Source organism: Malaclemys terrapin, chromosome 3 (genome assembly GCF_027887155.1).
Source record: "Malaclemys terrapin pileata isolate rMalTer1 chromosome 3, rMalTer1.hap1, whole genome shotgun sequence".
Taxonomy (NCBI): domain Eukaryota; kingdom Metazoa; phylum Chordata; order Testudines; family Emydidae; genus Malaclemys; species Malaclemys terrapin.
This window is the reverse complement of record NC_071507.1, coordinates 84,453,007-84,478,701: the sequence shown is the minus strand read 5'-3', so window position 1 is coordinate 84,478,701 and position 25,695 is coordinate 84,453,007. Positions and strand designations below refer to the sequence as shown.

Genomic DNA, 25,695 nt, shown 5'->3' with positions numbered 1-25,695 from the left:
TGTTAAAGTTGGAGAAATGGTTTGATTTTTTTAGGATCGACACAGAATTTCCAGCCATAGAGATTCTGTGGTACAGTTTGATTTCATTTAAGATTTTGACTATATTTGACTCTGCTTTCTTTCACATGTAGTGCCACTCCTGCACCAGCATGACCTACTCTGTCATTCCTATATATTTTGTATCCTTACCATGTCCAATTGATTATCCTAATTCCATCAACTTTCTGTGATGCCTATTATATCAATATCCTCATTTAATATCGGGCACTCAAGTTCACCCATCTTAGTATTTATACTTCTGCCGTTTGTATACAAACACTTATTAAGTTTGTCACTTTTTAGGTGTCTGCCATGATCTGATGTAGTTGAATGGAACTCTTTTATTTGACTGTTTCTCTTCGATTCCTGTCTGTGCTTTATCAATTTCTAGCCTGTCCTCCTTACTAGAATATAGACTCCCCGTTAATAGATGCTCCCCTAAGGGATGTCTCTGTCTGAACTGTGCGCTGCTCTACAGCTGTTTGCTTTCCCCTAGCCTTTATTTTAAAAACTTCTCTACAATTCTCTTTTTAATTTTATATGCCTGCAGACTTGTTCTGTTTTGGTTTAGGTGGAGCCCATCTTTCCTGTATAGGCTCCTTTCCAAAAGGGTTCCCCAGTTTGTAATAAACCTAAACCCTCCTCCATACACTATTGTCTCATCCATGCACTGAGACCCTGCATGTCTGACTAACTGGCCCTGCACGTGGAACTGGAAGCATTTCAGAAAATGCTGTCATGCAGGTCCTGGACTTCAATCTCTTACCTACCAGCCGATATTTGGCCTCCACAACCTCTCTCCTACCTTTCCCTATGTCATTGGTACCTACATGTACTATGACCACCAGCTCCTCCCAGCACCGCACATATCTACCTAGATAACTTGAGAGATTTGCAACCTTTGCACCCAGCAGGGAATTCACCATCTAAATGGATGAAGGTTCATTAAAGGTATGATTTTTTTCAACAAACGCAAGGATAGAACAAAATGCTGTACTTTGGAATATTGTATGAGGGACGTAGGGAAACTCAAACATAAGGAAGTATTCATGCAAGACTTAAATTTGAATGTTCAAGAAGAAAAATCGATGAATGAATGAAAATGAATAAAAAAAAAAAGCAATACTCATTTTACAGAGATCGTTTTATACCTTGAATACTGCTCAGATTCACGCATTTAGATTCTGTTGCATGTCTCCTGACCAGACACTGCAGAAATATCCATACCTTACTATTAACATTTTCTGAAGCTTTGAGTATGTTGTTTGTGTACATTTCCTTGTCATAGAAATGTATATTAAATGTGGGCATTTCAAAGACATAAGGGACTTAAATGTCCAACTTGTATTCAAAATTAATAGGAATTAGGTGCCCAGTCCCCCTAAGCAGTGTTTATAAAAAAAAAAAAAATCCCACCCTGACAATAGAAATGACCTAATAGGCCATGTACTGTGGAACCTCAGAGTTACGAACAATAGCATTTTTCTTCTGCATAGTAAAGTTTAAAAGCTGTATTAAGTCAATGTTCAGTTTTAAACTTTTGAAAGAACAACCATAATATTTTGTTTAGAGTTACAAACCTTTTAGAGTTACGAACGACCTCCGTTCCCAAGGTGCTCATAACACTGCGGTTCTACTGTAGTTCACATTCCTATTCTTGTTTCTTCTTTGTTTTTTTTAGATTGTGAAAACTTTTCTTTCCCAGCCCCAAGCCACGTTGCATATAGCTTTAGTTTAATATAATGACGACATTTAGGTGTATTACATTCAATACAAGTACCTCCAAAAGAAGCTGGGGTCAGTTTAAACAGATACCTTGCAGGCTACTTGTTGCTTCTTATATTCGAATTGTGGGGAGAAAATAGTGACTGCAAAAATACGGTTTCTTTTTTAATTTGGTAGGCAGAACTACGAGCAGCTGTATTTTTGGCACTTGAAGAGCAAGAAAAAGTAGAGGTAAGGAGATAAAATAATGTAATTTCTACTTCAGCTTTCAGTAAATGCTTAATGCAATAAAAAGTACAAAAATACAAATAAAAAGTTCGTTTTTTTTGTCACATTGCCAAAAGTATGTTGATAATATTAAATTCTTACTGATTTCAGTGGTAACAGGATCAGGCTTTAAATATGACAACAGAAATACCAAAGATTTTACTCAAAATTTTCTAGTTTTTTAGATGTTTGGGTCACAACAGTGACACAAAGATTCACAGAAAAATATACACTGTCTCTTTTCTATTTTTTACTTTTTATAAGATCTGGTTAGATTCATAACATCTCATTTACAATTGGTTAGCTCTCTTGGGTAAATATTGATCTTGGCTAGTTTTCAAATAGCATGTTATCCAGTTGTCCAGAATGACTCTAAAGAGGATAGGAAAGAGACAAGGTGAATGAGGTAATATGTTTTATTGGACCAGATTTTGTTGCTGGAAGAGACAAGCTTTTGAGCTTCACAGGTCCCTTCCACCAGCGGAAGTTAGTTCAATAAAAGGTACTAGCTCACCCACCTTATCTCTGTCACATCCTGGGACCAACACGGCTGCAACAACTCTACAAACATCTAAAAAAGATACTCCAGTCCATCAAGTGTGTTCATAAATTCTTTTAAAATGCTTCTTATTTACCCGATCAATATCATATCTGATCATAAGACTTCTGAAATGTAAAAGATGGAAATACTTTCAGAAAGCACATTATGAAAAATTAATTAATGCATGCAGTTGCCAAGAGTACTTCTGCATTTTTTAAAAAAGATTTTGAAGGAACTTTATCAGTTTACTCATGTATAAGCTTACATTTAAAATTAGAGCCTCTGAATTCTAAATATAAAGTTTTAAGAAAACCTATTTCTCATTTGGAAATTTCTGTGGTTTTTGTGCTTCTGGTGACTCTGCAGCAATAGTTAACACAGACAAAGGCTGTCCCTGGAGATGTACAGACATCATTATTAGACTGATTCATGAACAGTGATATTTTGGTATGCTGGTGATCTTGGTTTAGAATTTGGCATTATCGAAATTGTATAGTGATTTTTTAAACTAAAAACTGCATGTCAATTTCTCCTTGATTTTAAAATGTAAGTTAAATAGAACAGATCTAGTAGGAGAAATTAGCACTTAGACACTTGCAGGAAGGTATTGCAAAAAATAGAAAATAAAATTATTGTTTAGTAATCCCATGTTAACTAATAGTTTAGTCCATATTTTGCCTGAAGAATCTGCAAATTCTATTTTAAACAGAGCGAGTGCAAAATAGTAGTGCTGTCAAGCAATTTAAAAAACTAATCGCACAATTAATCATACTGTTAAACAACAATAGACGTTCGTATGCCCCTTCATGATATCTGGCACGGAGATACCTTGCAATGCTGGTTACAAAAGTCCCATGCGAATGCCTGGTCTCACTTTCTGTTGAGGCTGTAAATAGGAAGAGGGCAGCATTCTCTCCTGTAAATGTAAACAAACTTGTTTGTCTGAGTGATTGGCTGAATAAGAAATTGGGCTGAGTGCACTGTAGACTCTAAAGTTTTACATTGTTTTATTTTTTGTACATAATTCTACGTTTGTAAGTTGAACTTTCATGATAGAGATTGCACTACAGTACTTGTATGAGGTGAATTGAAAAATACTGTTTCTTTTGTTTATCACTTGTACGGTGCAAATATTTGTAATAAAAATAATATAAAGTGATCAGTGTACACTTTGTATTCTGTGTTGTAATTGAAATCAATATATTTGAAAATGTAGGAAAACATTCAAAAATATTTAATAGATTTCAATTGGTATTCTATTGTTTAACAGTGCGATTAAAACTGATTAATCACAATTTTTTTTTTTTAGTTAATGGGGTGAGTTAACCGCGATTAAGCGACAGCCCTACAAAATAAAATTGGCAAACTTCTATTTTTCAGTACTTGTTTTGCTCAACTTGTAATTTTTTTAACTGTATGGAAAAACATAAAAATCTGTAACCTGCTGAGACTATTCCTACCTATGATAATGTTTCTGTAGCCAAACTATAATCCCCTGGGGGATTATAACAGAAATATCAAGACAGCCTTAATTATGGCTGCTAAATGTGCTGCTTTGCTAATTACTACTAGTACACTTAGTCTAAAAGTACATTTTATTTGGTAAAATAGATTATTTAAGCTGTTTGTTATACTAGTGAGGCCTGTGTGCCCAAAACTCTTGATGAGGTGTTAAATTTCTTTGCAGCACAGGGAAATCCTTATTAATTGTCCTTGATTTTTCATCTTTCAACAGAACACAACACCCCTGGTAAATGAAAGCTTGAAAAAGTTTCTAAGTACAAAAGATGGTAAGCTTCCCTGTTCATTAACTTGTACATTCCTCAGATATTGACAAATGTTTTGAAGAAAATGAAGGTAAATCCATTTGCTCTTGTTTTTGCAATATGATCCTGATGTTGGTCATAAACGGATTTGCCGTAAAGATAGAAGCCAGTCCTGCTCCTATTAGATAAATATCAAAACTACCATTGCACATGCTGAAGTCAAGATTGAGTCCAGAGTTTTTAAAACTGATACACCGCTACCTTGATATAACGCCACCCGATATAACACGAATTTGGTTATAACGCGGTAAAGCAGTGCTTCGCGGTGGGCAGGGCTGCGCAGTCCGGTGGATCAAAGCAAGTTCAATATAATGCGGTTTCACCTATAACGCGGTAAGATTTTTTGGCTCCCGAGGACAGCGTTATATCGAGATAGAGGTGTATTCTGTTGTTGCCATAGTTTCAGTTGAGAGGACTGATTTCTGTAGGTATTTGAATTAATTGTCGAGGAAATTTTTTCCCATTGTTTTGTCATTTGTTGATTTACAATAATTCAGTTGAGCCTTTTTAGCGCAGCAGAAACAGCAACCTGAAGCTGTAATACGAAAATAGATTGTAGAGCTACAGCATTAAAAGTGTGTGTGGGACAGACACCAAGATTAAGATGTCTTTGAGCTAGATTTTTATTTTATTTTTTTTATTTTATTTTTTTAAAAGATTAAATGGGGCATGAATTTCTGAAGGAGCTTTGAGTTTTGCTCCAGCCGTTTTGGTTTAATTTAAATGTCTTCCTTATTTGGACTGAGAATTAGGTAGTTTAATACCTAAACCAGACCTGCAGAATTATGGGTGGGACAGAGGAGACCAGATTGAGGATCTCTTAAAAATCAGGTCCTTAATATAAGAGCATTTAATTCTGTTTGATGTACCAATTTTTTTTTTCCTTTTTCTTTTTAGGTCGCTTGGTTGCTGGTCTTGTTGCAGAATTTCTTCAGTTTTTCAATCTTGACTTTACATTGGCTGTTTTTCAGCCTGAATCAAGCACAGTAAGGAAGATATTGTTTTTAATTATATGCTAACTTGACTGTTAGACTCTGAAATGAACAAATGCAGAAGCTTTATTGGATTTGGTTTTGGTCTATACCTGTCACTCAGATTTATATGCTAAATATCAGCTGTACATGCATCTCTACAGTAACCCAAGCCATAGACTGTCACAAGTACAGAAAAAGGATGCTTATGTAATTAAGGGGTGGAGGGGGAACCTATGAATAATCAAAGTTGACTCTGTTAAAAGCATATGTGCTTCATCAATTCTTTTCTACCTCGGTCATTTTTAAATAAATTAGTTTTGTCTGTGGAGCTATCTGTGCTCATAATAGTCAGGGATTCTATTAATCAAATAGTGACATTTCTTTAGCCTGTGTGCCAAATTTCATGTCTCTATCAATGCAGCAATACTGAGTTGAGAGTAAAATAACTCACTGTATAATGCCAGAAAGTGGTTGTGCTGTAAGAGAAACTGGAGGAAAAACAAGTGATTGTATGCAAGTGAGCCAAAGAACACAATAGGCAACAAGGTTACCTGCTTGGGGTGTTGGCCTATAATTCTGTTACAAGAGGAGGAGACTAAAAATGGCTCGTTTTGTTTGTTTGTTTTATTTATTTATTAAAGTAGTACTATATTTAGTTATGTCTTCTAAACACTTTTTCAATGATAAAATATTTATATATGACCTGGATTATTTCTAATTGAAAATATTTTTCATCTCTTTTAAAACAAACGTTTATTCCTTCACAAAGTTTTTATTCTTATTGATCACTTTTCAGTTTCGTTTTCTAGAATCGTTGCTAACCTAGTTATTTAAGCTTGAATTTGAGCAAGAATTAATTTTTTTACATGTGAATGGAATATTGATTTCATATCCATTTTAAAAAGTGGCTAGATATAAGATATTTGTTAATTCAATCTAGATAAACAGATAAAAACTGTATCAGAGGGGTAGCCGTGTTAGTCTGAATCTGTAAAAAGCAACAGAGTGTCCTGTGGCACCTTAGTCTTAAAGGTGCCACAGGACCCTCTGTTGCTTTTTACAGATAAAAACTGGTGATTCATATTAAATCCTAGTGGAAGGACTTTTGCCCTGTTTCACAGAAGAAAATTCAGAAAAATCTTCTCCCACTGACTTAATCCTAAAACCACCTAGACTCCCATGCTGTGCCAAATGTCCTCAGCTCCATGTGTCTTCAGAATCAGCTCTGATTAAGAGGAGCTTGTATACTAGAGAAATGGCACTTCCTACTAACAGATTTCTCCCTCAATGTCTCTAGAGTCACATCTGCTGAGTTCAGAAGCCAAAAATGCTGTTACTACACTGCTTCTGTTAGCCCTACAGAACCAACATAGCTGAGAATGCAGGCTGAGTTTTCTTTGTGTGTTATCAACAGTTTTTTTTTTTTTTTTTAACTAAGATGCAATCCGTTCTACCTCTGCAAACTTAAGGAAGAGCATAGTTTGCTATTGATTAATGAAAAGAAAAAGACCCAGCTTGACTCTCAGGGTAGGTCTATATTTACCTCCGGGTCCGGCGGTAAGCAATCGATCTTCTGGGATTGATCTATCGCGTCTTGTCTAGACGCGATAAATCGATCCCAGAAGTGCTCGCCGTCAACGACGGTACTCCTTCTCTGCGAGAGGAGTACGCGGAGTCAACGGGGGAGCCTGCCTGCCGCGTCTGGACCCGCGGTAAGTTCGAACTAAGGTACTTCGACTTCAGCTACGTTATTCACGTAGCTGAAGTTGCATATCTTAGTTCGAAGTGTGGGGGTTAGTGTGGACCAGGCCTCAAAATCCAAGTTGAGATTGGGGGACTGGCATTTTTGGGGTGTGGAAAAGGTGGGAATCTTTGTTTGTAAAATGAGCATATTTGATAAGGAGCTGTATTAAAATAAATATAGAATTCCACAATGGCACACTTACAGTCATTTTTCAGATTATAATCTTTTGAATTCTGTTTCTCTCTTAGTAACTTTCCATAATTTATTTACTGTATTTGCTATTGATTTTGTTTCCTCACAGCACACACTCTTATACGATCATAGAGTAAAGTAATACATTGTGTGCAGTTATTTCTGTATTAGTAGACCCCTAATTTAATGGGATTGAGTAATTCAGATGATTAGAAGGTTGTATAGATGTTTTCAGATCAAGTTTTTTGATTTGAGTAAAGCCAGGCCTTTATGGACTAAATGATTATATAGTTGTGATGGCTCATCAAGTTGCCTATGTGAAATATGTTGGCGATCTTAGTCTGTTTTGAATGAGATGATGTCTACATCACAAGTAAAATTTAGTGTTTGATTTCCCTGTATTTTTGAAGAGCGGGCTACAGCTCCCATTAAGTCACCTTAAGAATTTAAAAGAGGAAGGATGCTATTTGTAGGCATTCTGTACTCATGTTAGTGAAACTTGGACAAACCATACTATCACATTTTTGTGTCTCAGCTACATGTGTAAAAGTTGAATTTAGAGCTTACCTTTGTTCATTTTTTATTGAACTGATTTACAAGCTATTCTATAATCTTGTCGCTGATGTTGAGAACAAAGGAATTTGGAAAAAAGATTAGGACAAATTTTCATCTGGGTCGTTAGTTAAAATCGGATTTTTTTGGACCCATAGAGGCTGGAAATTAAGGCTTTGATTCTGCATACTGCTCCACATAGGTGAAGCCATGTGCTTGCACAGTTCCATTGAAGTCACTGAAACCCTGCGTGGAGGCCGTGGTCCATTTGTGCTGAGCTTGTTGCAGAATCATTGGTTGAAGTATGGTATGACCCAGTTTTAAAAGGTAATAGACTAAAATAACTTCAATATAAAATTATTTTAATCTTAATTATGTGTTAAGTGACGTGGAATATTTGTTTTGGTTTGTAAGTTCTATAATGTGGTATAAAATAAAGTTGCTGTTTAGTGTCAGCTAGTCCTGATATGTACATGATTACAATTGGGAAATCTTGATTGGTTGGTCAAATTGTTGCTGTGCTAACTTCTAAAAGTTTACCACTTTCATTTGAGTTAAAGGTTATATGCTAACTTTTTTCCAGCTAAATGGGCTTGAAGGGCGAGAGAATTTAGCCCGAGATTTAGGAATTATAGAAGCCGAAGGTACTGTAGGTGGCCCCTTATTGTTGGAAGTGGTCAGAAGATGTCAGCAGAAAAAAGGTTCCAGTAGTGGAGAAGTAAGTATTGTTAAAATGCATTACACCTTTTTTACAATTTACATTTTTAGGTAGTTTATAAACTGCTTATCTTCTCTTAGGGATGAACTGTTGGAATACTTTGTATGGAAATAATATCTTAAGAGAGAGTTTCCATCTTCAGGATTTTCATTCCTGGGTCTTAGCTTTTAGGGTATTTTGACCCTTGAGGGCAGTAGTAGATAGAATGGGCAAGCCCCCTACTGGTAATCATTTGCCATTTCTTGACACCTATAAATATCACCATCTAAATGTTCCAGACAGTTCCTTTGGTTGCAGTTTCCATGATAAACCAGTACAAAATGAACACACAAGCAAGAATATACCTCAAATTAAAAAAGACAACAAATTATAAAAATTGAGACACATCCATAAATATTTTCATTTCTGAGTGGAAGTGAGTGAGAGCCCTACGAGGCTGTATCTTCAGAGAAGACAAATTACATGTAAGTATTTTTATCTTTATTTAGCAAGATACCATCTGTGCAGAGTTCTCACTCTTGGGGAGTAAGTAGCTTGAGAGATGTCCCAAAAGAAGAAGAAAAATGGATAAAGCTGCAATGAGTAACAGCAAGGCCAATGCCAGCAGTGTGGATTTTTCTTTTATTTTTCTTTTACTAATCTATGAATATATGGCTTGATCCTGCTCCATTGAACCCGGTGTGAGTTTTGCCATTGTCTTCAATAGGAGCAGGATCAGACCTATGAAGAGGCTTTTTAATCGTCCAATATATAAACGATATTTTAGTTTATAAGAGGTGTCAGCAATTAGTGAGAAACTTTGTACAAAAAAAATCAGTGAACTGAGAATAAGGAACCATTCCAAAAGAAACTAATATTTTTAGGGGAGTGGAAATAAAAGGGCTACGAGAGTTTGCTTGAGAAATCTTTTCCAAAGAAATGGAGAACAGAGAGTCTGAAACAGGATTCCATTCTGGAAGCTGTATCAAAGCAACAGTGCTTTGAAAATATGTGGTGAAGGTCATGTTGTTGCTTTACAGATGTCTGCAGTGGAGACGCATCTGAAGCAGGCTGTGTCAGTAGCATATGCAGTTATAGCTCTTTCATTTCCTGATCTTTGAGGTTTTTAACTGTGCAAACTTAAAATTCTCAATGCTTTTTATGGTATATACACCTACAATACATGGCACTTAAATACTATGCTCACTGGTGTATTGGATTATATGTAAGCACAGATGTCCATTTTACTGTAAACAGTAGCCCAAAAGAACAAAATAAAACACTAAATATTTTTAAAAACCTGCCTTCTATATAGTACATTCTTATGAAGTGCACTTTCGCATGGCCTCCAACCAAGAGAACAAAATCCTCTATCTTACCAAACTTCAACTTTAGGTCTATCTTAATTGAGTTACATTTGGTCAAAATTATGTTCTGCTTTTGAGATAACTCATTAAGCATTTATATTTGAATATATATTTAAGAAATACTGCTTCCTTTCCAAAACAGCTACAGCATTGCCAGTTCTAACTTCTCCCTCCTCCTTCAGGGCTAGATCTGATGGTAGCCAAGTGTAAGTTATAGGGAAGTTGTATAGGAATCTCTGCTCCTTTCTCTAGGCTCCCTGTGGCATCAGTTGCTGCTTCCTTTCTTACAGTTGGTTCATGTGAAACACTTCAGCATCACAACTGCCTTCCTAGTATCATCGCTCAATCAGAAACGAATTCAGCAGTGCCACAAGCTGTGGGTTTCTATGTGTTTGTTGTCTGGAGAGACTCTTTGTTTAATTCATCTCTTGCAGCCTTTATTTTTAAAGTCAAGAAACATGTATACAAGCTGGTTTTTGTTAAAATAGGAAAATCCGAATATGTAAACTTAACCCTGTCACTAGCATAAACTAAAGATATTTTGGTCAAAGGTGTGAAAAAACACCCCCCTGACAGACAGTGTCCACAATGAAAAGCACCAATGTGGACAGTGCTTTGTCGGTGGGAGATGCTCTCCTGCCAACAAAGCTTTTGGGGGGTGGTTTTATTTTGTCGGAAGGAGAGCTCCCTTGCCAACAAGGAGTGGCTACACTGTGTACCTTACAGCCGCACCAGTATAGCGGCACCGCTGTGCTACTGTAAAGTACACAGTGTAGACATAGCCTTAGTTCTTTTTACATTTTTTTTTTCAAAATAGATTTAATTACTAGAATGTCTTTATAGAAAATGAGAACAGCTTTCCATTATGATTAGGAATGGAATGAGATTCTGTACAACTGCTAAATCAAAAATGTTCTCTATCTACTGTGCTTCATCATAAAGTGTTATGATAACAGCAGTTTAATATAATAAGAAAAATATTCAACATGTGTTAAGAAGATGCAATGATGAATTCTGATTTTTTGATCCTGATGCTATCAACAAGCAAACATTTAGTGTGAGCTGTAGATTAATTTACTACTTGGTTTTTAATTTAGCTTCAGTCAAACACTTGTGACTGGTTAGTATTTATGCAGTGTACTATGTGCAGTATAAAAGATATTACCTCACCCACCTTGTCTCTCTGGTTAGTGTTTAGTTAACTTTTGGCACATTCCTAGTTGTAACGAAAATCCGTACTATCTGTTAATCTGAAATATTGCTTTTCTGTTTAAACTGGTTGTATTTTTCATCAGAAGTATTTCTAAAAGAAAACTGAAGCATTTATATGACAAAATATTCATGGAGATGAATATAGTGAAGTTAGAGGGGATCTCCAAATTTAATGGGGTCTGCGCTGTAAGCAGAGAATGAAATCCAGGCAATAGCATTTATTATCATTTCTGGTCAGGATAGTCATTTAAATGAAAGAATGTTTACCAGACTTTCAGAAGTAGTGCATTCAGCTCTTTCACTTACACCAAGAATGTGTTTAAATACGCACTAATAAATTAACCAGAAGAAAACTTAATTTGAAAATAGTTCGGGCTTAGAATTGCTAAAGTGGCTGCACAATGCCACAATTTGTATGTAGTCAAGGGCAAAGAGTTTTGCACCCTTCGTTGTCGTCATTTGGCATTCTGACACAGTCTTATAGAATCTTAAGTATGTTGTTTCTTTGTGCAACTTTGGTTTAGGTAGCTCCAGTTCTGTCTGACATGCGTTCTTCACCAAAATCACCTGATGGAAGATCAATTACACATCCAATATCAAGTAAGGTAAGTTAGCTACATAAAAGGAAACACTAAATAATGTAACATTTTTGGTTAAAGTGCATTAAAAAGAGGGTTTTTTTAATGTAAAAGACTATTATTGCAGAAATGCTGACTGATTCATTTAGCAGGAATCTTTTGGCCATCATACTCAGCTGGTTGAGACTCTGGTCTTTCTTTTCCAAACATTTTTGAAATATAGAAGAGCTGTGTAAATCCTTGTGTAGTGACAGTGGAAGTTGAAATATTGGTCATTGGCTTTAATTTATCAATAGTGCCTTAAATGGGAGATGAATAACCAAGCTCTTAAATAAATGGTCTTTGCTTGGTGCTAATCATCCATTTTTCAGACGTGAAACTGTATGCTTAAACTGAAGGTGCTCAGTCTGAAAGTATTTAGTTAGTTGCAATGTCTAAATGACTTTCTGCATATTGTTTTAATGTAAAATGTTGTGACGCTTGTCATAGGTTGTGTTGCAGCATGCTGTTAGATAAGCAGTACAAAAAATTTGGTGTTGTGGCAAATTATAGCCAGCTTGTGGGATTGTTCAGCACAAGGTGAGCGGCTAATTGTCACAACAAGTGATGATATCACATCATGAGATAAACACTGATGTGTTCAACTGTGTTAATGAAGTGACCCTGTGCAATTTCTATTCAAAACAAAAAAAGACTACTCTGGCAACTTGTGCTCATCCAGGGTTAGTCCACTTCACTTTCTCCTCAATAACAAGGTTTCCTTTTTTAATTTTTATTTTAGATGCGTAAAAACTGAAACTAGTTTTCTTGCTTCCCATTTTACTCCAGTTTTGGGGAATTGGAATGTGGATGTGGAGTACATGAAGTGGTGTATTCCAGCAGTAGTTTCAAAGTCATACTGTTTCCTTTTTCCCTCTGATATATGTATCAGCAGTTCTGAATGACACATCACATACAGCTTAGTCTCTAACCATCCTCTTGCTTCCCAAAAATACTTTAGAATAGAGAACAACAAAAACTTGATTCATTTTTTTTGTATGTAAAAATAAAAACTAAATTTTAAAAAGGAAATTCTTGTGATGAAGGAAGGGGAGTCCAATTGCTGAAATTATATATAAACTAGGATAGAATGGTACAGCTTATGGAGGAGGGGACCGAAAAACTCACATGGTAGAAGCTGCTTAATTGGAACACCCTGGTGAATTCCCATCATCTTGATTTAACAGCTGTTTCATTTAAATAGTTTCCCCAAACATTACTTAAGATTATCACCATATGTTTCTGCAACTTGAATCACTTAACTGATGCTTGGTTATATACTAGCTATATTTTTACTGCATAGATCTTACTTTAAAATTAGTAATTTATTTCAATTATCAAAACATTAAAATTGGCACAAATTATACATCACTGAATGTTTTCTGGCTGTCACTATGTTGAACAGAGCAAAAGTGTACTGATGAATTTTAACTTTCATTAACATCTGTATCTGTATTAGGCCAGAAGTCATCCCAGCAAAGTACCTTTGAGCAAGTACACTTCTTTTAAAGCAACAACATTCTTATTCAGTTTAATAGGGAAAACTTGTTTTCAGAACTCATTCCACTAAAGTAATTATTCACATCTTATATAAATGGCTTCAGCTGCCACTCAAATTTAAAAAAAAAACAAGTATATCTGAATAAAGCACATTACAACTGAAGGCATGTTACAAAATTTTTAAAAAAGTTTGAAATGTCAGAGTGCATAGCAAGAAAATAATTAAGAAAACTAGTAATGAGTGGCTGCTTTGGAATTTTTCATTCATTTCTTTTGTTGAAGAGAGTGGAAATTATAGAAGAGCATTAGGAAAGTCTTTGCTTATTGGAAGTGCCAGTTTGTCTTGTAATGCATTGTAGCCTAGTAAACAAAATAAGTCTGATCAATGCCATCTCAGCTTATCATTGCTTTTTAACCAGCTATCAAATACAGTTTCTTAATCCTGTTCTTTAAGTATTTTGTGCACTTGTGCGTGTCAGTTAGGTAACCTTTGTTCAACGTTTGGTGTTCAAACCCCCAGAAAAGGAAAGTAGAAGAAATATTCATAATTGCAAATAACAGTTTTAACTCTGAAAGCTAACATACGTATTAAAGATTGGCATTTTTAATAGACTTGAGAAGTAGTACAGTGATCATTACAAATAAAATGTACGAAGTGTTTTCATACAGTAAAGTATAATACCCTTTAAACATATATTTAAAAAAAACTTATTAAAACGGACAAGAAAAAGTGTTAAGATCCCTTAAGACAGGGAGGATTTCATTCTGACACATCAGTGTATGTGCCTCAGTCGCTTCCGGATTACATTTACTTAAACAGGTTATAGTTAGAAAGTGGGGAAAAAAATGAAAAGAGCCAGGGGAGATGGTTGATATTGAGCACTTGTATAGAGCTTCACATTCAAAGGACTGAGCAAATACTAATCCTAACAACAATCTCGTGGCATAGGCGAGGCCCATTTTATACAATTATCTACATGCAATTTATATAAGGTTGGAGTTTTTACCAGATATGTGACCCTACTGAGGCCAGAATCTTGTCTCCGGTTATTCTTGCTCAGAAGTTTTAGAATCTACTTAAGACATTACCAAGCATTTATTGATCAAATATATCCATTTTGGTCATTCTAAAAGGAAATTCAGGGGAGTACAGTTGTTCATACAAGATCCTTAATCTCATACTGATGGCCAGGACACCCTGAAATCAAGCTATATGCCAGTCCAGGGTAACTGCTTCTTAGAGAGCAAACAAGCAAATAATCAGTTGCTTTTGGTGCTGGCATTGCCTTGACAGTATAATTGGCTTTCCTGTTTCCTGAATGTCTACAAACTCCCTTTTAGTAAATGTGTGCAATACTTTGACATACTGAACATATAGTGTTGAGTTGTTCCCTGAAAATAGGCATATAAATGACAAAATTATCTGGAAAATCAGTCATTCTTACAGAGCTTTTGTGCAGTTTGTGTGCAGTGGATTCTTCTGCTGGTTCTTGATTTAGAAATCATCTTTTGTGTCTAATTACCCACTGTGCTTTTTATGATACCAGGCCCACTTGGTATACTTCCAAGGGTTCTGAAGGAGCTTAAGTATGAAGTGTTGAACCACTAGCAAAACTGTGCGCTCTCTCATTAAAAACAGATACTGTACCAGAGGATTGGAGGATAGCAAACGTGCCTATGTTAAAAGACTCAATGGATGATTTGTGGAATTACAGAGCAGTAAACCATATATCTGTACCTGCTAAATAGGGTAAAATTTATAATTAAAAAATAGAATAATAAAACACCTGGAAGATCATATTATGTTAGGATCTAACTAGCATGGTGTCTGCATAGGAAAATAGTATCTCACTGATCTACTAGAATTCTGCAACATGTCAAAGTAGTGGATAAAGTTGACATAATTTATTTAGACTTTCAAAGGGCCTATGACAAGATGAGAAATGAAATCATGGGATGAGAGGCAAAGTATTGGATCATAACCTGGCTAAGAGGAAAAATAAAAGGAAAAATTTACTCATAGCAAAAGGTTGACAGGAGGATGTCTCAAGGTTACATGTCATATCCAATGTTTAATACATTTATAATCTGGAAAAAGGGTGAGCAGGGAGATATCTAAATTTAGATAAGACACAGTTCTTTGAGTGATTGCACGTCAATTCCACTTCAGAGAAGGGAATGGGTGGGTGGGGTGTGTGTGTGTGCAGTTGTCAGAGATTGTTTCCGTCAGTGGTACCCGTTTGGATGGCACGTGTGCCCTTTGCTGCATGTGCCACCTTGCAAAGATATAAAGGGTAGAGCTGCTGCCTACCCCCCTCAGTTCCTTCTTACGGCCTTTGACGGTTGTTGGAAAGTGTGGTTTTGCTATTGCAGGTTTTTTCCGATGTTTCTATGGTTGTTACTCGTTTTAGTAATTTCAGTAGTTGAAACTGTTTACGGAAATAAGTTTTCTTTTGAAGTGTTTGTAAATATTTTGGTTCCCATTGTTGGGTTATCCCTTGGTTTCTGGGTTTCAAGCCCTGCTTTCCTTCAAGAAACTGATGCCAGCGAGTGACCTGCAGTCCAATTGCCTGAAGTGTCTTGGGGAATCTCACATCAGGGACTGTTTTCAAATTTGCAGGGACTTTAATCCAAGAACCAAGACAGACAGGGAGCCAGACTTAATTTTCTTCTCACGGAGATGGCTTTGTGTCCACCCTCAGAGTGTTCCCACTCAGGGCGGGTACCGAGTGCATCCGTGTCAATCAGGAGTGCTCTGCCTCCCAAGTACTGAGGAAGAGCGACCACAAGATGGTATGTAAGGGCTCAGTATCTGGGAGAGCTAGGTACAAGGACAACAGAGTGCACTTCAGGCCAAAGTGCACTCCGAGACAGTCATCTGCTCAGCAGGGACTATCAGCATCGGCACCTCTGAGGTGGCTTCATCTGGTTCAGTGGTACAGGAGACTATCCCAGTACTGTTTACTCCGGAAGCTTATGCGGCAGCATGGGACCTACTGAGTGTCTCAGGGTCAGCTTTGCTAACAAACCAGGAGTCTTCTTGACCAGTACCAGCACCTACTGTAACTGTATCATCCCAGCAGATGGTACCGTCCATGCCTCCAGTCTTCCGCCTGCCTCTTTGCATGCTTCTACTGTCCAAAGAGTAGCTGGCCATGATCTTACCATTACTGCTGTCTCCGGGCTCCCAACATTAATCCCCAGCACCAATGGGAATAGCCCCCTTCTAAGAGGCTGATTTATCTTCGGACTCTGAGGTTGTCTCTTTGTCGCAGCCACACCAGGAGCAACTCCGTTCCTCTTCCACCACCTACCATCCTTGGTATCCCCTGGAGGATCTGTCTTGGCCTTCAAGAGAAGACCCATGGCCAGGAGGAAATTGGGCTTCAGAGCCTTATCAGTGGCCTTTTTGGGAGGATTGTTTCATGCCCTTCCTGCTCTTCTTTTCATTGAGTGGGCACCAAGATTTACTATACCAATTGCAGCGGGAGACCACTCCTGTTACTAGGCTCAGTGCCAAGAGGCAGGAAGTTGCTCCAGTAGATCTTGCTTTAAAGCAGTCAGTGGAGGCTCTAGTGAAGCCGCCTTTGGCTTCCTCCTCTTCATCACCCAATTAAGAAGTTGTGTTGGAAGGTTCCTCAACTCCCACTGAGGATTACAAGGCTCATCAGGACCTGTGTAAGAGGGTAGCTGCTGCCCTGTATATCCAGGTGGAAGAGGTTGAAGAAAGGTCTCACAGGCTGGTTGACAACTTAGCTTATGTGAGACTATCTAAAGCAGTGGTTCTCAACCGGGTGTATGCAGAGGTCTTCCAGAGGGTACATCAACTCATCTAGATATTTTCCTAGTTTTACAACAGGCTACATATAAAAAGCACTTGCAAAGTCAGTACAAACTAAAATGTCATACAATGACTTGTTTATACCACTCTATATATTAAATACTGAAATGTAAGTACAATATTTATATTCCAATTGATTCATTTTTACCATACAATTATAAAATAAGAAAGGAAGCAATTTTTCAGTAATAGTGTGCTGTGATACTTTTTTTTTTTTTTTATTTTTTTGTCTGGTTTTGTAAGCAAGTAGCTTTTAAATGAGGTTAAACTTGGGGGTACACAACACCAATCAGACTCCTGAAAGGGTATAGTAGTCTGGAAAAGTTGCGAGCCACTGATCTGGACTGGTGGTCCCAATTAATGAAGTGAACTTGGAGCACAGCAAGGTACTGTGTCAGATTCTCTCTCTCTCTCCCCCCCTTACCCCCAGCAAAAAGGGCCAAGTGCAAATATTTTGTCCCTTTTCAGGGGGTTGAGTATTTTTACACCCACCCCCCTCTGGGGTCATTGGTGGTCTCAGCTGCCAATGAGAGAGAACGCCAGGGTCAGCAGGCATTTACCCCAGTAGGAAAGGATGCACAGAAGCAGGATCTCTTTGGCAGAAAACTTTATTAGACAGTGGGCCTACAGTTTAGGATTGCTAACCAGCAGACTTTGCAGGGATATTATGACTTTAGCGTCTGAGACAATATATTAAAATTTAAAGACAAATTGCTAGAGGATGCAAGGCGGGGATTTCTCGTCATGTTGGATATGGTTTAATTAATGGCCAAAACTTCCCTTCAGATGTGTTTGGACTCTGCAGCTAGAGCCGTGGCATTGGCCATTACAAATCACAGCTGCTCATGGCTTTAGTCATCCGGTCTTCCTCAAGATGTCTGACAGACCATAGGGAACCTGCCCTTTGACATGTTATTGCTCTTCTCTGAGCAGAGAGATGACAAGCTGCATAGCCTAAAGAACTCACGGGAGATGGACAAATCTTTGGGTATACACCTTCACCAAAGAGGAAGCAATTCTTCTATCAGCAGCCTCACTGTTTTCCTGCTTTCACATCTTGTCACCAAGACCGAGCCAGGAAAAAAGGCTGCAGTTATAGGAGAAGACCTTTCCCTCCTTCTTCAGCAACGGCTCCTAGTTCATCCAGACAAAGTAGGAGTTGTAAGCAAACATTTTGATGTTTGTCAAGGACAGCCTACCAGTTTCCAGAGTGCCAGCCTCTCCTATCCCACTGTTTTGCCAACCAGCTATCCCACTTCCTAAGTCTTAGTCCCACTAGAGACCAGTAGGTCTTAAGCAAAGTGGACTTGGGATACACCCTTCATCTTCTTTCTATCTCCCCTTCCCCATCCCTTTTCAGGGACCACTCCCATGAGGAGGTCCTCCTTCAGGAGGTGCAAGCTCTTCCTTAGTGGGGGCCATAGAGGAAATTCCTCAGTTATACAGAAGGAAGATTGTTGTTGTTGTTTTTTTTATTCCCACTATTTCCTGATCCTGAAAGCAAAGGGAGTTCTCAGACCCATATGAGAATTTTCATGGTCACACTGGTTTCCATTATTCCCTCTCTGGAGTTCTATTCATTGAACTTTTTGAAACTTTGCACTTTTAGAGAGAGGTAAGGGATTGACTCTGTGTACACAAATTTGCAGAGTGACAATAGGGTTGAGGACTGTTATTTTTCACCTATATATATATATATATATATATATTTATTTATTTATTTAAAAACATTTTTGCTGTTCTCTCTGGAGAGACAAATCCACAGTTTGAGAACTGCAAAACTAAGCATCTTTGATGGTATCTTCTACACTGAGCCCCATTGGGTAGATAGAAAGATTAACCTAAATAATCTATACAGAAGCCTCTGGAACCCCATAAGATTGGGTCCCTGTAGTGGGGTGAACGCCCGCTCCAGCCCTGAAGGGGTTGGAAAAGCCCTGCAGAGGGCTGGGGCTGTGTAAAGGGGCAAAACCCCGGCTGATTGGGGAAGTGGCTGCAGCTGAGGCCACGTCCCAAACTGAGGAACTCAGCCTTATAAGAAGACCAGGGTAGCCAGAAGCTGAGGAGTCTCCCTCTGACAGGAGAGAGAGACAGGTCTGGCTGCAGGGAGCTCACCTGGGGACCTAGAGTAAGGCAGGGCTGGGGAAAGGCCTTGGGGGCTGGGAAGCCCTAGGCCAGCAACTCCCCAGGCTGCAGGGCCTGGACCTAGGCCAAATAAGTATTGGGTTTGCATAGGGGCAGCCTGAGGGTAGGTAAAGACAGCCAGTCCAAACCCCTTGTTGCCGGTGATGATTGCCCGCCCCAGGGTGCAGGGGCTAGATGGTGACTGGCAGTAGCCACGACTGAGGCGACATTGGGATAAGGGGTGGGTGTTCCCCTGGGTGGGGAGACCCAGAGAGAGAGTGGGGTACTGCCAGGGGGGCAGCACCCAAGCCGAGGGACACTGGGCCAACGACAGGCGGGACACCTGGCCTGCAGAGGGCGCTCCGGATGCTGGGTGAGCTAATTCCCGAGACGACAAGCAGGAGGCACCGCAGGGGTGAGTCCACGCCTGATTACAATCCCTAATCCATGAACTATTGGAACTCATTTACAAAACTTTTCTTAAACATTACATGAATATATTGTTTTATACTATAGAATTTATAATCCCTATTCCATGATGAGATATCTTTGAGCTATAATGTATCTTAATTAAAACTATCTTTTAGATTGCTTTTTCAGGAAAAAAACTTTTTTATCAAGAAAATCCAATTTAAATTAAAAAAATCAGATTATTTTTTTATTAAAAAAAAATCATTGATTTTTATCCACCCTGTGTGCAACACATCTTGAAGAAAAACAGTTTCAGAGGAGGTTAGTAACCATTTCTTATTTAGGTTAGTAAAGTCCAGAGACGACTCTGAGGAACTTCAAAGGTATCTAATCAAGTTAGGTGAGAGGGCAATATAGATGTATTTATTGAACTTAATTTGCTTATTAATGTACATATGAGGGGGAAATGACAGCTAAGAGAGGGACAGGATAGTACACAAATATTTGAAAATTGTAAGCATCAAGGATAAGAATTTTTAGGAAAGTATACTGCAATAAGGATAAGAAAAAGTAAGCATTCTGAGAGAAACTTTCTACAGTTAGGTCTATTACAATGTGAAATAATTTCCAAAGGGAAATGGTAGAAATGCCCTCTCTTGGAACACTTAAAATGGAATGGAACAAAGCTATAGTAAACTGACAGTAGGGAATCATTCTGCATTATCAGAAATGTAATAGAGAAATGCTGTATGTCTTTTCTATCTTCTGTGGAAAATTTTGTTTTGTACAGATAAAGTGATTGCTTTGTTAGCAATCTTTACATAAGAAACATCAGAATAACCATACTGGTCAGACCAATGGTCCATCTAGCCTATCTTCTGACAGTGGCTGATGCCAGATGCTTCAGAGGGAGTGAACAAAACGGGGCAATTTATCAAGTGAACCGTCCCTTGTCGTCCAGTCCCAGCTTCTGTCAGTCAGAGGTTTAGGAACATCCAGAGCATGGGGTTGCATCCCTGACTATCTTGACTAATAGCCATTGATACCTATCCTCCATCAATTTATCTAATTCGTTTTTGAACCCAGTTATACTTTTGGCCTTCACAACATCCCCTGACAATGAGTTCCACAGGTTGACTGTGTGTTGTGTAAAGTAGTACTTTCTTTTGTTTGTTTTTAAGTATGCTATCGATTAATTTCATTGGGTGACCCTTGGTAATGTGTTATGTGAAGGGGTAAATAATAATTCACTTTCTTCATACCATTCATGTTTTTACAGACCTTTATCATTCTCCCCCCCGCCCCCAGTCGTTTCTTTTCTAAAATGAACAGTCCCAGTCTCTTTAATCTCTCCTCATATTAAAGCTGTTCCATGCTCCCAATTGTTTTTGTTGCCCTTCTCTGTACTTTTTCCAATTCTAATATTTATTTATATTTTTGAGATGGGGCATGCAGTATTCAAGGTGTGGCCATACCATGGATTTATATAGTGGGAAAGGAATAGATAATATCCTAATGCCAATAGTTCCTAACATTGTTAGCTTTTTTGACTGCCATTGCTCTTTTGAGCAGATGTTTTCAGAAAACTATCCACAGTGACGTCAATTTCTTTCTTGAGTGGTAACAGCTAATTTAGTCCCTAAAATTCTGTATGTATAGTTGGGATTGTGTCTTCCAATGTACATGACTTTGCATTAATCCCCATTGAATTTCATCTGCCATTGTGTTGCCCAACCACCAGTTTTATTAGATCCCTTTGTAACTTTTCAGTCAGCTTTGGATATAACTATCTTGAGTAATTTAGTTTCTTCTGCAAACTTTGCCACCTCACTGTTTACCCCTTTTCCAGATCATTTATGAATATGTTGAACAGTACTGGTCCCAGTACAGATCCCTGGGGGACACTGCTATTTATCTCTCTCCATTGTGAATACTGACCATTAATTCCTACCCTTTGTTTCCTGTCTTTTAAGCAGTTACTGATCCATGGGAGGACCTTTCCTCTTATCCCATTATTGCCTATTTTGTTTAAGAGCTTTTGGTGTGGGACCTTGTGAAAGGCTTTTTGAAAGTTCAGATATGCCTTATCCACTAGATCACCCTTATCCACATGCTTTTTGACCCCTTCAAAGAATTCTAATAGATGGGCAAAGCATGATTTCCCTTTACAAAAGCCACGTTGACTCTTCCGCAGCATATCGTGTTAATCTATGGCTTTAGCTACACTTGCAAGTTAGAGCACATTAAATCAGACCCAGGCACCATAACTCCTGAGGTGTCCACACTGGCAAGGCACTTAGAGCACCTGGACTCTACAGCTGGAGCGTTCCTGGTAATCCACCTCCACGAGAAGCATAGAGCTTGCTGTGCCTGGGCTGGAGCGCCGGGTTGTCAGTGTGGACGACGTGTTGCATTACTGCACTGTGATTGGCCTCTGGAAACATCCCATAATCCCCTGAAGTCAAGTGGCAACTCTGGTCATTGTTTTGAACTTGGCTGCAGGTATACGTATATCCCCTTTCAAAGATCCGTTTCTGACAGCCCGCATGCTTATCTGCTCTGACACAGACACAGACACAGACACAGACACAGACACAGACACAGACACAGACACAGAGAGAGAGACACACACACACGGGTGGGGGTTGATGTTGGGTTTCCCCCTTCCCCCTGCCGCTGTCTGAACTTACAAGATAGCATGCTAACACACTCTACCCCCCCAAAACACAGTCTCTCCCTCCATACAAACACAACACGCTCCCTGTCACACTCTCCACCCCCTCATTTGAAAAACAGCTGGCAATCTAGTAGGATGCCCATGGAACAATGGGATTGGGAAACCTGCATCATGTGACACTGTGCCTGCCCCATTAGGCATTGCAAACTCTTTCCAAAGCACGCTGCAGCCACTTGCACACTGGGATAGCTACCACAATGCACTGCTCTATGTGGCATTGCAAGAGCTGTTAATGTGGACATGCTCCACAGTCACAAAGAGCACAGTGTGAACACACAGCAGCGCTTTCCCTGCTGCTGTCTCTGAGGGCTGGTTTTACACCCGGTGTTCTAGAGCTGCAAGTAGAGACGTAGGCTATGTGTCTGATAAATCTGTTTGTTACGATAGTTCAACCAGTTTGTCTGAAGTTAGACTGACTGGCCTGTAACTGCCTTGATCGTCTCAGGAGCCCTTTTTTTTTTTTTTTTTTACAATTCGGTTTTATATTAGCTATTTGCCAGACATCTGGTTTGGAAGCTGATGTAAGTGATAGGTTACGTACCAGAATTAGTAGTTCTGCAATTTCATATTTGAGTTCCTTCAGAACTCTTGGGTGAATACCATTTGATCCTGGTGACTTAATAAATTGAATCGTATTAATTTGTTCCAAAATCTCCTCTATTGACGCTTCAATCTGGGACGGATCCTCATATTTGTCACCTAAAAAGAATGGCTGTGGTGTGGGAATCTTCCCCCACATCCTCTGCAGTGAAGATGGATGCAAAAACTCATTTAGTTTCTCCACAACAGCCTTATCTTCCTTGACTGCTGCTTTTAGAGTATCCTCTTTAATAAATCCTTCCCTAAGGGATGTATCTGTCCAAACCATGTGCTCCTCCATATCTGTTGGCTTTCCCTCAATTCTTAGTTTAAAAACGCTTCTATTACAGGCTTCTCTGGGTAGTTCCTCATGAAATTTGTTCATATAGAAACAGATGTTAGTCAGTGTCCATTATTTTAATTGCCAGACAGTTACCTCTTCCAGATGAGGATAGGTTGTTAATGTGCTCATGAAAATTTCCATATGGCCACAGAGAGAACATCTCTGAAGATGGGAAAATTTAGTTGCAATGATTTACTGCTTAAAAAAACTTGCTATATATAAATTCAGATTAGAGTGGTTTAAACTACTCATGTTTTTTTTTTTTTTTTTTTTTTTTTCCCCATTTCTTTGTGCTATTATTATTTTATGCTTAGATACCAAGGTTTAAAGGACATCGTAAACTGAAAAAGTGCTTGGACAAGGCTGGTGAGCAGGTAAAATGCATGAGAGGAGAAGATGCTGGCAGGTGCTTTTAGTCTTCCTTTAGGAAAAAACAGATTATACTAAAAAATAAACTGACAATGCAAACACTAAAGTTTATTGTAATTTAGCTATTAATATAATGTAAAGGTATAGAAATGCCTCTCTAAGGCACCATACTTGGAATATTGTACACATAAAAATCTTACTACATAAATCATATTAACAAATGATGAAAAATTAAGCTTTCTGTTGGGCACTTCATTGTTAACTAATGCTGTTGAAGGGTGGAGGGAACGACAACCGCATGAGTTTAAGTGTAGAATGTCTTCAAGTGTGAATTTTTGGGGGCTTTTTTCATAATGTTGCATTAATTTGGCATATCCTCCCAAAACTAATCTGTGAAGCCATTAACCTTCTCCTTCACAACCCTCCTTAAGATCCATTTTTACCTTGTTGTCTACAAGACATCACCAGATGATAATGAGTAGATAGAAAGCTAGTGGGGATAAATTATATTTAATTGTAAAATAAATCCTTAAAATATTTTTTTGGAACCATTATGTACGTGCTTTTACTTCTGTCATGCTTACTCCTCTCCCTTTCCTCTCGTTGCGTATTGCATTTGTTTCTTGTCTTTAAATGATAATCGGATTCTGCTACCCTTATTTATGTTTAGTACTTTACTTTGCATTCTCCCATTAAAACTCGGAGTGATTGTAGGTTAAAGTACCACTCAGTCTTGATAAGAGAAGTGGGATCTTACTGTATAAGGATGGTATAAATCAGGACTATAACAAATAGTTACTGCTGTGTATTTGACCTTTCTGAAAAAAATTTCACAGCCACCTTTCAGAGTTTACTATCTGCTCTTTTCTGTGTGTTTTGCATCACAAGTGATTAGAGTATATGAATAGTTTAATTGCCAAATTTTATTGTATTTTAATGAACTTTATTAGTTACTAGGCTTGCGAATAGGATCTTAAACAACTAAACTTTAAGAATCAGCTTTTTATAAAAATATTAGCCATTTGATTTTTTCCATTAATTTAGGAAAAAATTGCTCTTGGTTTGCAACCTTGTCTGCATCAGATTTCCACTAATATTTACAATCCCTTTAAAAAAGAAACTTACGTGGAAATATTAATATAACTTCAGTTTTAGTAGTATTGCTATATAACATGAGGTGTTTTGCTCTCCCACTGTAGTATATTTCTTGAAAGAATAATTTTTAAAACTGACTCTTTTGCCTTGTAACGTGGTTCGAGATTCACTAATAAACACTTTTGGAAGATAACTTGTAAATCACAAATGATCCAGCTTCCCTGGCACATACCATTCTTGACCTCTTCACATTTAAAATGTCTAACTTTTTAGGATGTTTAATTTGAAAAAGAGTGTGTGGGAGAGAATGATATAAATGCTAAAACCCCATGTATGTTAGTTGACTTCCCTCTCAAGTACTTGTAAAATGAATGAGTTTTTTCAATTCTGTATTAAAATTTGTCATTAAAGGTATTATGGAATGGCAATAGCTCTCTCCATAGTTAAGGTTACAACAATATTTGAATTATAAGATGGATTTTCAACATTCCTCTAAGTCAGTGGTTCACATCCAGGGGTACATGTACCCTTTGGTGGGCACACAGAGGTCTTCCAAGAGGTATGTCAACTCCTCTAGATCAGTGTTTCTCAACCTGGGAGTTGTGACCCTCGGGGGGGGAGGGGGCGGAGAAGGGGGGTGTCACAGGATGGGTTTGAGGGGGGTGCAAGTGCAGGGCCAGCATTAGAGAGTGGCAAGCAGGGCAGTTGCCCGAGACCCCACACCACAGGGGGTCACACAAAGCTAGGTTACAAACTTCAGTCCCGGGTGGCAGAGCTTAGGATACAGTGCCGGGTGGCACGGCTCTGGTTTCAGGGGTACAGTAGTCTGGAAAGGTTGAGAACTACTGCTCTAAGTTCCTTCAGAGATGTTTCCTCCTCAGACCTGATGCAGACTTGTCTATGGACAAACAGTAACTCTTCTGGCCAATTTGAGGTGAATTGG

The 25,695-nt window shown here is 38.3% G+C and overlaps 2 protein-coding genes across 5 annotated transcripts in view; both read left to right on the top strand.

Annotated features, from left to right (window-relative positions):
- Positions 1-25,695, top strand: part of LOC128834119 (C-C chemokine receptor type 6-like) — a 143,718-nt gene that overhangs the window by 33,829 nt on the left and 84,194 nt on the right. The window lies entirely within an intron of this gene.
- CEP43 (centrosomal protein 43) overlaps positions 1-25,695 on the top strand; it is a 50,093-nt gene that overhangs the window by 7,037 nt on the left and 17,361 nt on the right. For 2 of the 4 annotated variants that reach the window (XM_054022628.1, XM_054022626.1), the window contains exons 2-7: positions 1,942-1,995; positions 4,308-4,362; positions 5,296-5,384; positions 8,444-8,578; positions 11,661-11,741; positions 23,603-23,662. In XM_054022628.1, coding sequence (XP_053878603.1) covers positions 1,942-1,995; positions 4,308-4,362; positions 5,296-5,384; positions 8,444-8,578; positions 11,661-11,741; positions 23,603-23,662 — 474 coding nt within the window. The remainder of the gene's footprint in view (positions 1-1,941; positions 1,996-4,307; positions 4,363-5,295; positions 5,385-8,443; positions 8,579-11,660; positions 11,742-23,602; positions 23,663-25,695) is intronic. The other 2 variants (XM_054022629.1, XM_054022627.1) reach the window with 1 other exon arrangement.